At 32.8% G+C, this 18,460-nt stretch overlaps 2 protein-coding genes across 3 annotated transcripts; both read right to left on the reverse strand.

Moving 5' to 3' along the window:
* Positions 1-1,466: 1,466 nt before the first annotated feature.
* Positions 1,467-3,669, reverse strand: Mt2 (tRNA (cytosine(38)-C(5))-methyltransferase). Its single transcript, XM_077429453.1, has 3 exons — positions 3,475-3,669; positions 2,715-3,190; positions 1,467-2,633 (listed from the first exon to the last, which is right to left on the reverse strand). The coding sequence occupies exons 1-3, from the start codon at positions 3,542-3,544 to the stop codon at positions 2,163-2,165; spliced, it is 1,017 nt and encodes a 338-aa protein (XP_077285579.1). The 5' UTR covers positions 3,545-3,669; the 3' UTR covers positions 1,467-2,162.
* Positions 3,670-4,835: 1,166 nt separating this feature from the next.
* LOC143910849 (pickpocket protein 28-like) lies at positions 4,836-17,024 on the reverse strand. 2 transcript variants are annotated; one of them, XR_013260501.1, is made up of 14 exons: positions 16,740-17,024; positions 16,516-16,645; positions 16,324-16,427; positions 15,707-15,806; positions 15,357-15,508; positions 15,174-15,279; positions 15,004-15,096; positions 13,877-14,016; positions 9,889-10,019; positions 9,756-9,815; positions 9,466-9,667; positions 9,210-9,386; positions 6,906-7,136; positions 4,836-6,587 (listed from the first exon to the last, which is right to left on the reverse strand). XR_013260501.1 is itself a non-coding variant. In XM_077429449.1 (13 exons), the coding sequence occupies exons 1-13, from the start codon at positions 16,811-16,813 to the stop codon at positions 7,058-7,060; spliced, it is 1,548 nt and encodes a 515-aa protein (XP_077285575.1). In that variant the 5' UTR covers positions 16,814-17,024; the 3' UTR covers positions 5,848-7,057. The 2 variants fall into 2 exon arrangements, 1 of the variants encoding a protein (XP_077285575.1); XM_077429449.1 differs by having other exon boundaries at positions 5,848-7,136.
* Positions 17,025-18,460: the final 1,436 nt, after the last annotated feature.

An 18,460-nucleotide genomic window follows, 5' to 3' on the forward strand; every position in this document is an offset into this window, starting at 1 on the left:
TGGTAGCAATGTAAAAAAAAATACAATACAATTTAGATTTATTGAGATAGATGATAAAAAAAAGAGTTAATCCGAATGGATACTAAAATAATACAGTAAACTACATAAATTAACATAATTGACATGTAAACGAATTTATTATTGGTTATCAAATTTTTAATATTGAGCGGATAGTTTTTCATTAGATGATAAAATAGTATCTGGTAGTTAAGAAGAAGGAATAAAGAGATGTATGAAATTGGGATGGAGTGCATTCGGGCGAAAGAAATCGGTTTTTAAATAAAAAATCGATCAATTTATTTTGCCAGTGATGACGTTTGGATGTAAAACTTGAACATTGAACGCCAAGATGCCCCACAAAGTCCAATACACTCAAAGAAGTGTGGAACACTGTATGCTCGGCATGATGAGGAGAGATAGAAAACCGAATACGTGTGTGAGAAATATGACAAGGATAATGAGTATAGTGGAGAGAGTGAAGAGATTTAAATTGCAATGGGTGAGTCACGTGGCTAAAAGAATAGACGAAAGATTGAAAAAAAGAAGTGCTAGAATGTAAAAGGGTGAAAGGAAGGCCGTAAAGAAGATAGGTAGATGAAATTAGGAAAATGTGTAAATTGAAATTAATGAATTCAGTAAAAGTTTTGCACCAAAACAGAGACGAATGCAAGCATGTTGGAGAGGTCTTCATCCATTAGTAGATGGTGAGTGACTGTAGATAATGACATCAAATATTTTATCTGTATAATGAATTTAAGATTTTTTAAATTTCGTTATTATGCTACGTTCTGCTGAAATAATAAAAGAAACGCTGTAATGATTGGCTATGCTAAGTTCATTGGCCACTTAGATATTAAAATAAAAACCCTGTGCCATTGCTCGTTTCTGTTAGGCCCTTGATGGCGCTCTTGTTGACTACTAACTGGTACGAATAGATTCATTTAGCATAAATTGACGTTAATGTATTATTTTAATACAAGTGATCAATGGCTAACGTATAATTAAAGAAAAGTTTGTAAATGAATTTCCACTGTTTTAATTTGTTTATTTTTTTGTATTGCATTTTATTCAATTACAAAAATTGTAATCGCTGCCACAAAAATCGCGAATACGGAATATAACTCATGTTCTCGTTAGTACAATATTTCGCGTGGGTGTCTTTCAATTGATGGAGTTTTGGGTGCCAGATGTTCCGTGATCAAGATTTTAGTGACGTGCGATCTCGCCGCTTTTTGCGAAATAATCACCGAACCATATTGGGTATAGAGCTGCTAGATTAATTGACATCCAAACCGGGACATTTAATTTCAATTATACCCCCCCCCCCCCTCCTCTCCCACAACATCCGAAGTCGTATTTGATAACTTGCTTGTAGGAATCTTTTTTTATTATAATTATTACATTTTACAAAATTTTAGGGCGCTGTGGCCTTTTAGTCTTATGAAATCAAAACAACATATGTATGTAGGTATAGATATTACAGGAATGATAAAAAAAAAGCTTGTAAACTGCGTCCAATTACACAAATTTAATTTTCATTTTTTCCAGTTTATTATTTTAATATTGCTAAACATTGAGAAAAACCTTGATTCAGTTGTTTATAAAAAAGTAAAAGAAAATGCCTTATTTTATGTTTAATTTGAAGCTGTTATAATAATTGAAATTAAATTGCTAAAACTGAGAAAAAAATATCGTTTGTAAAGATTCATGCATTTTTTTGCAGTTTCGTAAACTGCGAGGTTCGGTTTTATGAACAATTAGAGATCAATAAGCAGTTATCTAAAACTGGAACATTTGGCTGTCCTGGCAGAATCCTTTCGGGACGCCGAAATCAGAGGCGTGAAACCAGAACAATCCCGGAAAACTGGGACGTATAGCAACTCTTATTGTGTAGCATGTTAAGAAATTTTAATTGGAGTGTAAATTTTGGCTTTTGCCTGCGGCGGACGCTGTAAATTCTTGGGCCCTATTAGTTGTTATATAAGACGTTTAAAATCTCAGTCGTTCCAATGTAAACGAGTTTAGGATTCGTTTATGTTTTACTATACAGTTTTTATTTGATTACGTCATTTTCAGTTTAATTTGGCCATCTAATTTATACACACTGTTAATTGCATATTTTTCAAATATAAATAAATAATAATCATTAAAAAAAAATTAAATCAAACACTGTTTATTAAAAATGAAATTAGTATGCTCACAACTCGAACATTTATACTATTTCCCAACAATCTATATTTTTGCTTATTTGTAATTGTCTCTGGAAAACCAAACGATTCAGGAAAAGACATCAATCGTGAAACCTCCTTAGGTGTGAAAAATCTTAAATTTAATTTTTCCAACTCATCTTTGTATTCTTTGCTCTCAGAATTGAGCTTTTCACAAATATTAAATGAAGATTTGACAATATCATTATTGCTTTCTGTATATACAGAGCCAGTTCCTTCTAAAAAATGTGTATACGCTTTTGTGAAACAACACGATCTTTCCGATTCATTGTAACAAATGTCTAATACGAAAGCTCTTTTGTAATATTTCAGTGGCAATTTGTACAATTCTGTATCCACATCGTTATCAATTATATCGCTAATTTGAAAACATTTTGAATTTGTATCCTGAGGCAAGCTGTACATCTGAAAATATCAATATTATATTTATATATTTTAAAGAAAATGATCATCACACATAAAAAAGCAAGAAAAATGTCGACTTACTAAACCATTTTCATTGTTGAAAGTGTTGAAAGGTTTTCTTCTTGCTAAACAATAGTACCGAAGTCTAGAATTGGGTACTCCAAATTGGTGAGGGCTCAATAAAAATTCTTTGCAATAGAATTCACAATTTTCCAAAATATCAACAAACAAACGCCTCATATTTGATACTTCAAAACCTTTGACATTTTCTAATAGTATGAATTTTAAAGTAGAAATATCTTTCAGAACTCCAAGCAAATGTTCAAATGAATCAGTACGAACATCCTCTAAATCTTTTTGCAAACCATTTCTAGTAAATGGCTGGCAAGGTGGTGACATCAAAAGAATGTCAGGTTTCAAGCTATTTAAATATTTTGTCGTCAGCGATTGTATATTACGGTTCAACAAATTAGCTTTAGGAAAATTGTGTCGGTAAACATTGTTAGCTACAGTATTTATATCTACTGCTGCCACAACTTCTCCTTTGAGTGATGTATCTGAAATCAGAGGATTCATTTAAATCAATAGAATAAAAATGTTAACATATATGTACATATGCCAAACTTCTAAATATTACACATTAAAAAATGATTTTGGCTGAATGATGCCTCCTTGCAAAATATAGTAGGTTTAAAAATTTACATTTTTATTATGTGTACACTTAAAATCGTGTGACACTGAATATTTCATGTCAGGTCAGATAAACGAAAAGTAAAGGTAGAGTAGATACATATAAGCTTTTCAAATATCATAAGATATTTTGTAGAGAAAGAAACATTACCTTTAAATGCATAGTGCATTCCTCCAATACCACTGTACAGTTCTAAAATTCTGTATGACGTTTGTTCCATTACTAAATTTAACGATGTAACCAATAATGATATTCGTTGACAGAATACCTGTCAAGATGGTAGTGACAGTTGGCGCTTACTGCATTTGTGCGCTGTGGTCTTAACACCATTTTTGCTCGCAATGTACCTAGACTTCAATTTATTCTGCAATAACACTGTTCGACACGAAAAATGGTTCAGAGACGAGATATGAATTTTCTTATAGACCTATGCCCAGTAAATACGAATCTGGTAATAAAAAATGTTGATTGGTTCGAGATTCGGAGATATATGTATGGGTAATTGGACTATTCGTCACATTGGGTTGGTCACAAAGACATTTTTTGCCACGAAAATCGCGAATACACAATATTTGGCACTCAAGTTCTCGTTACTATGATAGTTATCGTTAGTATGATGGACTTTTCGGCTGCCAGATGTTCCGTTATAGAGATTTTAGTGACTTTGTGACGAGTAATTTGTGACGAGTAATTTGTGACCAGTAATCACCGAACCATATGTATGTGCTTTTTAAATCGCGCCATTTTTCTATATCTTCGTGTTGTTAGGACGATGTCTCAAAATCTGTCAATTTCCTGTTCAAAACGAATATTGAAATCTATAGTCGGGTATTTTATCTTTCATTTATCTTTTCAGCTTTCAAATATCTCTAAGTAGTCGTACAGTTCAAATCAAAAGTCAAAAGTACGTATTTTCACTTGGAATTTTTCCCACTGTTAATACAATTTTATATTGAGTATTTTCTATTGAAAAATGTTTATTAGGATAGTGTTCTGGTCACATTCTTTTTTGTTTTCGTTTAAAAGGGTTAATTGAAAGTGTGCTGAATTTTAAATCGGTAAAATTGCGAGCTGAAAACTCGTAATAGTATTTACTCGTATTTACACAAATCTGAATTGAATTAATAGGTATAATATATTAAATTGTCTTTATATGAGAATTAAATAAAATTCCACTTATAAAAATCATATTTCGACTATTCTTTTGGATTAATAACAAAAATTCTATTGATAACTGGCATACATTGGTAAAGCAAACAAAAATGATTTTATTAATTAATAGTAAATCACATCAACTACATACATATTTACATATATTGAAATCCTACATATATATGCATGTTCATGTTGTGTGGGGAAAACATTTGAATTGAAATAAAACATTAACGCCAATTGACGCTAAATTAATACCATCAACGAGAAACCTCAATGAAAACTTAAAAAAAGATACTTAGTAATGTTACATGGGTTTTTTTTTGACTTTATAATCAAAAAACCAACGAATGACATTTAGGTCCAAAACGCACGGTTTATTTTTCTTCCGAGCGTTTAGAATATAACTTTAAGTTTTAAGCGCGAGTGTATATTTTATTTTATTGTTACAATCAATATACACTCGTCATTACAGATCGCTCCAATGCGACGGGTGTGCGATAACGAAATACAGAATACATATACAATTAGAAATCAGAAATACAATAATAGATATACAATCAGAATATATAGCATATAACAATTAATTATATAACAATTAATCAGAAAAAATAATCATAGAGACATCTATGGATTATTTTTTTTGTGTACAATTTTTATACATATAATAAATACGAAATTATAGAGATATCTATAGATTTCAGATTACTGTGCATAATTATCACAAATTATACACAGACAGATTTTTGTGACAACAGGAAAATGATTTAATACCAATTTTTCAGGAACCGTTTCAGCAATGATCAGATAAAATTGGCAAACTCTGATATAGAAACGATCGATTTGGAGTCACAAAATCCCGAAATCTAACCAGCAGTTTGATGATTCGAACCTTGGTTCTCAGTTGTGCTAATTATATACGCTACCATTATGTACGTACATATGTATGTGATAAAATGGCACATGCGTGCATATCAGACCTGCCACATCGCCATGTGTAATGTACACGGGCGGCCAAACTGCAGGGGCAGCTGTCTGAGAACCTAGGATTGGACTTCACAAAAAATCCACAGCCACTTATATTTTGACCTGTTTGACGTTACTCAATTATAGTGCTTAACTATATATTACTGAGAAAACGTTTTCGAATGGAGACGAATATTATTATTGTATTTAAAAAAATAACTCTGAAAATCACATCTCATTGAATGCTGCTACCGAGGGTTTTGTTACGTCAGTTCTCGTAGGCAAATTTCCGATGGAAACATTTATATAAGAATAACCATTCAAAAACCATTTAAAGCGACATAAAATTTAATACATAAAATATATTCAATTAACTTTTAAAAATATGTAAAGATAATAAATTTATATAAATAATTGCACTGAAATTTAATCGTTAGTATACCAATACAAACGAAGGATTAAAACATATAATTATATACAGCGAATATTGCACGTCAAGACCTATACATACATATGTATAATACTTAACTCTATTGCGTATAACTGGACAATACGAAGGGGGCTGTACCCAAAAATTTGATTTTTAGAAAATGCATATTGAAAAGAAAATATGTTCCTTATTTTTTTATTACGAATGTACATGATTTTCATGTTTTAATATTTTTCGTGCTTATTCGATTAACTTAACGAGTTTTGTTTGAAATTTTCACCTATAATTATAATTTGGTGCAAAATATTATTTTGCTATTCGTTGAAATAATTTTCACTTTTTCTAACAAATTTGATAAATTTTTACATTAATATTTACATTAATATTTCGTCTGTGTTCCACGACTGAGTCTGCTCCAATATTAAAAGCACTTAATTTTCGATTATCATTTCCCTTAAAATTATTTCAATTAACTGCTATGGAAAAAATGCTATTTGGGAATGGCGGGGGAGGGGAGGGGGGCAAAGACATATCTATTATATATTTGCACACGGATGGCCGATCCCCTTCAGGGGAGCCTGTGTCCACTTATGTACATAATATGTAAGTACATATATTAGTGCTTTTAGCACCGGAATATTTTTTCAGAACCTGGGAACCTGGGTGCTGGAAGCTTTAAACCCCGGAATCCCTGTGCTAGCACCAAAATCTGGATCTATAAAACAAAATAGGAAATGAAAAAGCATCGAAACTCTAGAGTAAAAGTACCACTTCCGGTTCAGGTAAAAGTATTTAAAAAAAAATTGTGGTTTTGGAGATAAAAAAAAGAGTGGTTTTGGAGATAATTCAATAAAGCTATAAGCACAAAATCTGTGACACAATTCAGGTCGTACATAAAATTTCGTGGAAACAAATGGACTATGACTGTTATTGTTCATCCCACTATTTTTCAATACACATAACTCTGTTGTTTTATGTTTTTTCCTTATTATTTTTGTAAAAATAATAATTTTAAAGAAATTTCTACCAGCACCGTTATTCCGGTATTCAGAGTAGTTTCAGCAGAGGGATTCACGGTACCAGAAAACATCGGGATCCCGGGATTGGAAGCCCTAGTGTTCACGTTCTTAGTATTTAAGTATAAAAATAATGTAAAATTTAATCTCATCTTTATTATTTCGATTATCATATTTTCTTAATATTATCATTGGTAGAATCTGATGAAACATTGGTTGCTAGACCCAAATCTTCTCTATAGAAAAATCTGAAAAGAAAAAAATTCAAATAGAGTATGAAATTTTATTTATTGCGGTCAAACGTCAAAGAAATGACACATATATGTATGTATGTAAGTCTGATTTTAGACACAAACGTATGATTATGTATGTACATACATATGTTACATGATTCAATCACACTGTAATCTAAAACCCTCAAATATGCACGAATTCACCAAGTAATGCATGATTGAACCGCTGGAATCAATAACTATAGTTCATAAACCGGGGGCGTCATTTAGGGGGGCTGGGGTGGGCAGCCACCCTCTCTAGATTTGAACGGGACTATCCACGTTGTTTAATGTATTTTTATGAATTTGAATTAAAAATAGAATATCGAAATTCTTTAGAAAACTGTCAGGTATAAAAACGTCGATTTTTCCCAGAAAAAAAATGTTAACTCCCAAATATATTTTCTTATGTTGTTTGCTGTTGTTGTTGTCTTGCTTTGAAAGATATTTGTAAAACTCGTTTATCCTACGAAAACATTGTCGAATAGGATTGCCTTTTTATATTATTGAAAAAATGATTAAAAGAAATAGTTAAAATTCATATACACTCATTTTTTCAATATAATACACCCCCCCCCCTCTAGAAAGTTATTCTTTATTGTTTCAAAAATTTTGCCCTACCCTGGGAAAAACTGAAATGACGCCCCTGTTCATAACGACGACCTTGAATTGACTAACTTTTATAGTTGTAATTGATATCCGATTTATATTTGAGTAGTATAGTAGTAGTCTTTGCGGTACGAAAATCTCTAAATCAAATTCCTATTGGTTGAAAAGTTTTGTCATGAGTCATGACTAAAGCCCGGACCCTGAGGGGGCTGTCTATTGTTCAAATGTTGTAAATGCATTGTTAAAGGTTTGCCGAACCTTTTTTACAAAGGATTTACAACAATTGAACAATAAACGGCACGCTTCCGGTCTTACCTCTAGTCATGATTATGAGCCTCTAGCAAACGCGAATCAGAAAATATCTGATTCTTATAGGTCATAATAACATATTAGCTCATAAATATAAATCGGGTATTTTTTTATCTATATACTGCAAACAGTCGAGAAGGTTCACGATTTTCATATTTACAGTCTACATATATACGAGTATGTTTACTGTTTACAAATCGGATGATATGCTCAAATAAAATTCATGAAAGCTATGATATAAATTTACGTCATAATCGTGGTTAATTTAGAACTAAGCGTAGTTAATTTAGAACTAATCGTGGTTAATTTAGAACTAATCGTTTATAATCGTCATTAATCAGACAAATTTCTGTTATGTGATATTTGTAAAATCGCTATGGCGTGTCGATTTTACTACACCTTTAATAATAAGTCCAGCAATTACCATTTTAATGGTCGTTTTTTTCTAATAGGAGTAACTTATTGTATACATTATGTACATTATTAGGTCGGAGCGTAAAATGAGAATTGGATGGACTCAATGGAAAACTTTTATCGTATAAAATATAAAGGATCGTCAAATAAAAACTTTCATTGATTTTAAAGATTTTAAACAATGTCCTGTGCCTCCAATCAATCAATTTACCTCGGCAAAACTTTCGAAAGAGTAGTTTTTTTCATATATCTCTTTTTTGAGGATAGTTTCGATTTTATTTCTATTTAAAAAAATAACGCTCATTATTCACCTACTCAATATTATTTAAGCTGATTTCGAAGTCGCCGTTTGGCTCCAAAGTTTATTATGATTTAAATTAACACTAACTATGTAGCATTATGTGGCTGTCAAAATTTGTCAAAATTTTCACAATGTTTCTCTTGATGTGTAAGCGTCTTTAATTAATTGTTGTTTTCAAATGAAGAATAATTTTATTTATTTGATGGAAAAACCTATAATTCGAATTTAGTATTGTCAAAGTTTACGAATGGAGAAAATTTCTTTGATACAGTATAATTTTTGAATAATTGAATGATCTTCCTAATTTTTAGTACATATGTATGTATGTATAAACTAACACTAAAAATTATCGTTTCTAAAAGAGTTGCCTAAAAATAATAATTCTATATCAATAATTAATGAATACTACTATTTACCTTTGCTGAACTTTAAAAAGCGAATCCACCATTCCTATTAAGGAGAACGCTAGTAATATTCCAAGTATTGCAATTAAGCTTAGAAGTAAGGCTGATTTTTCCACAGGTTTCGATCGCTCGTGAGCGACGAAACGCGAATCTTTGAAGAAAATTACAGCGCGAGCCATACTTTCATCTCTGGAAAAATTCAAATTTCTCTTTGATTTCACTAGAAAGTACAATTTCCAAATAAAATGACTTTGATTGAAAATTATACCTAGTCACGTTTTCATTGTAGGCCTCGTATACTTTTCTCGTATCATAATCCGTTTGCGAAATTTCGTAATCGTATTCCAACGAAGTGCACGATGGCAAACAGTCACAAGAGCTTGCTAACTCGTTCAAAACCTCTTCAAGTTCATTTTCGTTTGGTATATTATTGTTCAAGCTAACTTTAGATTCTCTTTGAGCCAAATCGCCTTAAAGTTTTAAATTTTTTAATATAAAATACATGTATAAATTGTATATTTGTAGAATTTAAAATAAAATATGATTTTAAAAGCATACTTCTCGCGAACATTGCACACTTAATACTTCCCGCCGAACAAACTGGTATAGAAGCATCTCCTGTGTAAATTATCAAAGTCAATATTAGAAATAGATTATTACAATAAATTGTGATATTTGATTGAATACTAACTAGGAAGTGACATTGTGACACAATCGCATAGCATCATCGTGTAATTGGACAAACATTCCATTTCACAATTTTTCTTAGTGTATACTCTGAAATATTTTAATTTTCTTTCTTTGGAGTAGTAGCAATTCCTCCTATGGAAAAACAAAGTATATATAGTTGGTATCATCATCATCATCATTTACAGCCATTCGCCATCCACTGCTGGATGAAGGCCTCTCCAACACGCTTCCACTCGTCTCTGTTTTGCGCAACACTCATCCATCTCATTCCGCACATTTTCCTAATTTCGTTCACCCATCTTCCTTGCGGTCTTCCTTTTACTCTTTTGCCTTCTCTCGGGTACCATTCAAGCACTTCTTTTGTCCACCTTTCGTCCATCCTCCTAGCTACGTGACCCGCCCATTGCCATTTCAATCTCTTCACTCTATCCACTATGTCCACTACCCTTGTCATATTTCTCACCCACGTGTTCCGCTTCCTGTCTTTCCTCGTTATGCCAAGCATACAGCGTTCCATACTTCTTTGAGTGCATTGGATTTTATTTTGCATCTTGGCGTTCAGTGTCCAAGTTTCACATCCATACGTCATCACTGGCAAAACGCATTGATCAAAGATCCTTTTCTTCAGGCAGAGTGGCATTTTTGATTTAAAAACAGCATTCATCCGTCCAAATGCACTCCACCCCAATTTCATACGTCTCTTTATCTCTTCATTTTTACTACCAGACATGTCAATTATTTGACCTAAATATAAATAATTATTTACTACTTCTACTGGTTTATCATCTAAGGGGATGCTATCAGGCATGCAATAACTATTGAACATTAGTTTAGTCTTATCTACGTTAATTTTTAATCCTACTTTTCTACTTTCCCTGTCCAGCTGTGTTAGTCTGATAAGTAGGTCAGCTGAATCACGAGCTACTAAAACTATATCGTCTGCGAACCGAAGGTGACTCAAAAAGCGACCATTGATGCTTACTCCGGCTGTATCCCAATCCAATTTCCTGAAAACTCCCTCAAGCACCGCATTGAATAACTTGGGCGAGATTGTATCTCCTTGTCTTACTCCTTTTCCTATGCTAAATCTATCTGTACCTGAAAAAATTTTAACTGAAGCTGTGGCATTCTTATATATTGTAGCTAACAGTCCCACATAGGGTTCCGGCACTCCCTGTGTTTTTAGAGCGTTAAGTACTGCATTATGACTAACTGTATCGAAGGCTTTCTCATAATCGACGAAACCTAGGCACAGTGGCCGTTGATATTCGTTGGCGCGCTCGATTAGTTCGCCAACTACTTGGAGGTGGTCCATTGTGCTGAAATTTGCCCTAAACCCTGCCTGCTCTATAGGTTGGTTCTCGTCGAGGATATTCTTCAGCCTTTCTGTAATAACCTTCGTGAAGAGCTTGTAGACCGCTGAAAGTAGACTAATGGGTCGGTAGTTCTTGATATCGCTTTTGTCGCCTTTTTTGTGTATTAAAATGATAGTTGCGTTATTCCATCCTTCTGGTATAGCTTGGTTCTGGATGCATTTGCTGAAAAGCCTAGCTAAGATATTAATTAGGGGGGGGCCGCCACATTTTAGTAAGTCGATGGGAATATTATCTTCCCCTGGGGTTTTACCATTCTTTGCAGTTTTTAGCGCGGCCTCTACTTCGCTAGGCAATACTGCAGGAACCCTTTGGCCGTGTGTCGATTCCAGAGTGGGGAATTGGCCGTTGTCGTTCTCGTATAGTTTTGCATAGAACGTGTAAACTCTGTCTATGATTTCTTCTCTATTCCTAATTATTACTCCGCTCTCTGATCTGATTGCGATCATTTGGTTTTTGCCTAAGAAAAGATCCTGTTTGCACTTTTTCAGGCTACGGTTATTCTTAATGGTATTTTCTATTAGCTTGCTGTTAAAATCCCTGACATCCCTGACTATTCTCTTCTTAATTTCCTTATTTACTAGATTGTATTCTTGCTTATTATTATCCCTATCTAAATTCCTTTTATGCTTAATTAGGTTTTTTGTTTCCGCTGAAATTTTGCTTAATTTAATCTGTTTCCTGAAACCACCTAATTTCTTACCTGTTGAGGTTAGAACCGAACTAATTACAGTGTTCAATTCCTCGATGTCTGCTTCTGGGTTTAATTTCCCGTATCGATTTCCAAGTTCGAGTTCGAATTCCTTTTTCCTAGACCTTAGTTGAGCGAAATCTGGAGAGTTACTGCATCCTTTTATTAATTTCCTACGTTCGCAATTTATATTAATGGCCATCTTGGCACGGACTAATCTGTGATCGCTGCCTATATCTACTTTACTTAAAACACTAACGTCTTTAACGGAGTGCAGGGCATTTGTTAGGATGAAATCGATCTCGTTTCTGTCTCCTTTAGGACTCTCCCAAGTCCACTTATTGTTGGTGTTTTTCCTGAAAAATGAATTAGTGATGAAGAGCCTGTTGTGTTCTGCGAATTCTATGAGGCGATCGCCTCTGTCGTTTCTTTGGCCGGTACCAAAATTGCCTACTGCTCTTTCTGTGTTTGCCTTTTGTCCTATTTTTGCGTTAAAGTCGCCCATGATTATTTTAAAGTGGTGGCGGCTATTATCGTATGCGCCCTGTAGTTTTTCGTAGAAGTCTTCTATTTCCTCGTCTGGGTGGCTAGATGTGGGGGCGTACACTTGGAAGATTTGACAAGTGTACCTGCTCGAGATTCTTAATACTACATAGCATATACGTTCCGATATGTCGTTTATTTCTATAATATTTCTTTCTATTCTCTTATTGATAAGAAACCCTACTCCTCCTATTCTACCATTTGGTAGCCCTCTCCAGTAGAGACAGTTACCACTTTTTAGGATTATTTGGTTTTCCTGTTTTCGTCTTACTTCGCTAAGTCCTACTAAATCCCATTTGATACTTTCTAGTTCATTCTCTAATGCAAGCACACTTCCTTCACTCGATAACGTTCTTACATTGTACGTGGCTAAATACAGGTTTCTATTAGCTAAGCTATCATCCATCGTCACTCTTACCTTGTTGGAGGTTTGGATATTATTTTTCTCGCATTTATCCAAGATGTGTTGAGAAAAAGGCGGTACTTGAGAGAGATTTCCATTCAAGGAGTGAGTTCTTACCGCCATAAACTCTTCTCTGTGGTCAGCTTTGACATATAGTCATCCTAGGTATCACTTGGATCACTTATGAGTTATTACATGCCATTTAACAGGGTTACTTTGTAAGTGAAAGTAGTTAGTTATGATAATAATAGATTAGCAATTGTTATACTACTTTTTTACAGATCTTTATCGTGAGACGCCTCTTTGGAGACAACGGATTTATATATGTGAGTGCGGTTTGCAATTTAATATTTTAATAATAACTTTAGTAAAGTATATAAAATTACACGAATTACTTTAATATAATTTAAATATGAAAAAGAACTGATAGACAGTTGGGAAACACCGTTTCTGTTTGCTATTATTCTATTAAGTAAAGTTCGTTAAAGATTTTTGGCTGGAAGCAATTATGTGGAAGATTTATTGCTTCTGTGGGACCGACTTGGCTGGCGAAGGACCCTTTTTTTGTATTCAGGTAGGGAGATGTATCTCGTTTGACACCGATTTGACACAAAAATTAGCACAAAATTTTTCGAAATAACTGATATAAAACCGCTTTTTACGACCGATTTGCTGTTTATTTTTACACTTAAATTATACTAGGATGCAATTAGTAAAATAAGTGATTAGATGGTTAAGTTAAATTTCGTGCAATAGCCGGGTTTAAGCGAGTAATAGCGGGAGGAACGCAGAAGCACGTCCTCCTCACATGACACGAAAGACCGAACTCCCCATATAGTTGGTATATTAAAAAAAAAAATTAACCGGTTTATATGCAGACGCAAATACGTGGATAATATAATACATAATTTGAACTTGACATCAAATCCGGTTATTATCAAGTTGTTAAAAATTATATGGATGTATTTACGTCACTAACTTTTGGGGATTTTCTTTCTTTAAATCATCAGATGTCGTAAACATATTGGGTTTTACTCGAATCATTGTTTCTCGCCCAAACGGAACGTGAAAATATTGTTGAGATACCGTTGGAAAATCAGAGGGAGAGTGAAGAGAAATCTAAAAGATAAGTCAAACATTAATTCAATTACAAAAAGATAAATAACATAGTTCGACAAATGACGACTTTTTTTTGGTTCAGAGACGATATATGACTTTTATTATAGATATCTGCCCAGTAAACACGAATCTGGTAATAAAAAAATGTTGATTGGCTCGAGATTCGGAAATACAATGTACAAATATGTATGTGTTTTTTAAATTGCGCGATTTTTCTATATCTTGGTGTTGTTCGGTCGATGTCTCAAAATCTGTCAATTTCCTATTCAAAATGAATATTGGAATCTATAGTCGGGTATTTTATCTTTCATTTGTAGTACTTTTAAGCTTTCAAATATCTCTAAGTAGTCATACAGTTCAAATAAAAAGTCAAAAGTACGTATTTTCACTTGGGATTTTTTCCCACTGTTAATACTATTTTATATTGAGTATATTCTATTGAAACATGTTTATTGAGATAGTGTTCTGGCCACATTATTTTTTGTTTTCGTTTAAAAAGGTTAATTGAAAGTGTGCTGAATTTTAAATCGGTAAAATTGCGAGCTGAAAACTCGTAATAGTATTTACTCATATTTACACAAATTTAAATTGAATTAATAGGTATAATATATTAAATTGTCTTTATATGAGAATTAAATAAAATTCTACTTAGAAAAATCATATTTCGACTTATCTTTTGGATTAATAACAAAAGAATTTCGAGCTAAAAGCTCGTACTAGTAATTACACGATGAAAGATAAAAAAAACTGACTATAGATTACAATATTCATTTTGAACAGGAAATTACAGATTTTGAGACATCGACCGAACAACACGAAGATATAGAAAAATCGCACGATTTAAACAACACATATAACTCCGAATCTCCAAATCAACTTTTTTATTACCAGATTCGTGTTTACTTGGCATAGATCTATAAGAAAAGTCATATCTCATTTTTCGTGTCGAACAGTGTAATCAGGTTTTATTATAATCTGTATATGTACTTTAAATCCTCGAGATGTTCCTCTACACAGAGGATCGATATCTTGATTCTCAGATCGCAATACTATTGTCATTCCTGACAAAGCTCCTGCATCCTAAAATTGATCATATTTAATAGATAAAAACAAAGATCAATTTAAATTAAATTTTTCGATGGAAAAGTACAACTCACACTTCCCCTCATTGGGTACACATCAAATGGTGCATCGTTAGAATAGCCATCATCTGAGCTCCACATATCACTTGCGTTTCCATGTTTAGAATATGGACTGAAATCCCTGTTAAAAATTTAATATGTACAATAACAAATTTCCTTTTTTAAAATACTACTCTATTTCATTTTATAAATGTGTACATTTCTTTTCTGAACATTTCGTGAGGTTGTATCATGTTGGACGTGAAACAGAGGCCTTCCTCAGTTATGATGGGGTTGAAAATTTCTTCACATTTTTTCATGGTCGTTCTCCACATGCATAAGAGCAACGTAGTTTGCAAATCTGGAGCCACCTTTATTTTTAAAAAATGGTGAAAGTTTTTAAATAAAATTGATACTGCGTATACGTATCAGTTGCTTTATCAGTGTTCTTTGAACCGTATTTATGTAAGTGTAATATTTTTAAAATTCAGTTGTTAATATTAATTTGAATTAATATATTTTATTTCTATAATAATTTATTATTATATGATATGTATATTGGTACTTACATATTTCATCAAATCCAAAGACGTGTTGTCAGTAAATTTACTTCCATTCTGTACGATATGAGATGAACATACCAGAGATAATAATTCAAATTTTGCCAAACTAAAAATCAATAAACCAAAAATAAAAATTTCAAATTTGATCGAATAATGGGATCATTTTGAACAATGGAGTAGAACTCTTGTTTCAATTCTTAACATTTAATCAAATACACAAATTCAATGTTATTAAATATGATACAATATATTGCACTCTTTTACTGATTTATTTTCAATACACTTTTTAAAAAAAATGGATCTATGAAACATCATGGAATTTGGTTTTGATTATGGGAATTAAATTAGAACTCCACTCAATCGTGTTTTGTTTACTTTTTGATGAACATTAATTTATTTCTTGCGGAAAGTAACTATATATGTTTTCATAAGCTTTCAACTTTATTTTGGTAGATAAAAAATGTTTGAAATTTAATTTTCTTTGATTTTAAAATACTGACTACATAATTAATACATTCCTATCAATTGATTTACATACTTTTGTTGGTAATTCATTGATCGTTTTTGTTGCTAATTCATTGGTTTTATTCAAATCATATTATTTAAATTAATAATTCACTCACGCGTCAGGAAGTAGATTCGACCTTTCGTGGTAATTTTCGGAAAAATTGAATAAAGTTTGGCGTATTTTTGATTCCGAACAAATGGTCACCGCTGGGAAAGGAATCTGTAAATATTATTATGAACTTTTTAAAAATAGTCACGAATAAACATGCCGACATAATCAAAATATTTATCCAGATTTGATCGTTGACCTTCCAAACTGGCTCTAAATTTTCTTTTACTTCGATTGAATCCGGATTTGGGAACCACTTGAACCACGACACAGCAAATATGATACATATTATGGTAGTACACGCACAAAACACCAGCATGCGAAAAATCCTGAATCGGTAAAATATCAAAGACAGACAAAACAATTACAAATCAAGGTGAAAACACGCAATTATTCAAAAATGTCATTGAAATCGACACCCACAAAACCACTGATGTTTTAACGTTTTGCTTTCGCTGTTGATGCACTTCCACCCCCATCTTATTCGACTTTTCCATTTACAATTTACACAATGATAAAACTAAAAATACCCGAATCGATTTTTGAATTCGGTATTCTTATAAGCATACTATGTGAATTAATTTGGTATAAGGAAAATCACCCGACGAATAACAGAATACGACTGGTACGTCACGGTGCGCGTATCACTATATATTACACTATCACGCATACACTCTCGTGTGAAGACTTAATAATTGGATGCAAAACAAGATTCCGCTACAACCAAAGACTGTTTTTAAGGTCAATATGAAATCATTGATTCTATAGAAAATAATTGAGCAATTTGTTTTAACGATAAATGTGCAAACTCATTCAAAAGCATGTAAATATGTACATACATATATACGTAAGTGGTTGATGTTTTACACTTTCACCAAATTTAAAAAAATGGGCTTTATGTGTATCGATCATTTGAACTGTTTTTTTTTAAATACGTATATAATCTGAGAAGATATGGAGTTATGCCTTGAAAAAATACTCATGCCCGAAAGTTGTTTGATTACCAAGCAGGTCAAATTAAGGCTACCAACAGTTATAACTAGAGGTAGGATAGTCACAGTGCTATCCATTGTTCCATTGTTGTAAATCCTTTGTAAAAAAGGTTCGGCAAACCTTTAACAATGCATTTACAACCTTTGAACAATACGCGGCACCTTCTGGGTCCGGTGACTAGTTATAACTAAAGCGCGGCCCCAGAGCGCGCCGTCTATTTTTCAATTATTGTACATAAATGCTTTGTAAAAAAGGTTCGGCAAACCTTTAACAATGCATTTACAACATGTGAACAATGAACGGCACGCTCTGGGTCCACTCTTTAGTTATAACTAGACTGCGGATAGACACCGTGCTTCTTCCAGGAATCGGGGCGGTTTAGCTCTATTTACAAAGCTAGTCCAAAAAAAAAAACGTTCGGCGAACCTTTAACAATACAATGAAGAATACACAGCACCCTCTGGGTCCGTTTTTTACTTTATCTATGTTTCAAGACGGCACCTTGGTTATCCGGCCTTTAGTGATGTGATGCCGAGTCCCCTTGTATTAGGGCATCCAATCCCGGAAGGTTTTTTCAGCACTGGGATTGCGGTGCTAGAAATATCCGTTTTTGTGATTTCATGTCCAAGTGAAGTCCATGGAGCTTAGCTCAAAAAGCTTGGGAGAATTCTTGTGCAATCCGAGAAAAGTCAACTTTCGTTAAGTTTGGTGAGCTAGGTATATAAATTTAAATTTAAATGAAAAAACATATATGTACATACACATGTATGTATGTATATTTTATCTCCGGCCGGCTCGTCTTTAAGGGCAACCGGGGCACTGCCCTACAGACATTACTTTATACATATTGTTTGTAACTCGTCAAGAGTATATTAAATTAACTCGTCAAGAGTAAATTAAAATTATGATTCTTTTCTCATTGGGGAGACTAATACAACACAAATACCATTTTTTTTAATTATTTAATAAATACGATAAATGTTTTTAGTAACTACACAATAATGTTACACAATTTATTATATTATATTACAAATTAGGAAACGGAAGGCGTGAATGAGAAATATGACAAGGGTAGTTGGTTGGTGGAGAAAACATAGATATAGAATAATTATTCTACATACATATATCTATGGGAGAGAGTAAAGATATTG

The sequence above is a fragment of the Arctopsyche grandis genome, chromosome 4, assembly GCF_051622035.1.
Source record: "Arctopsyche grandis isolate Sample6627 chromosome 4, ASM5162203v2, whole genome shotgun sequence".
Lineage (NCBI taxonomy): Eukaryota > Metazoa > Arthropoda > Insecta > Trichoptera > Hydropsychidae > Arctopsyche > Arctopsyche grandis.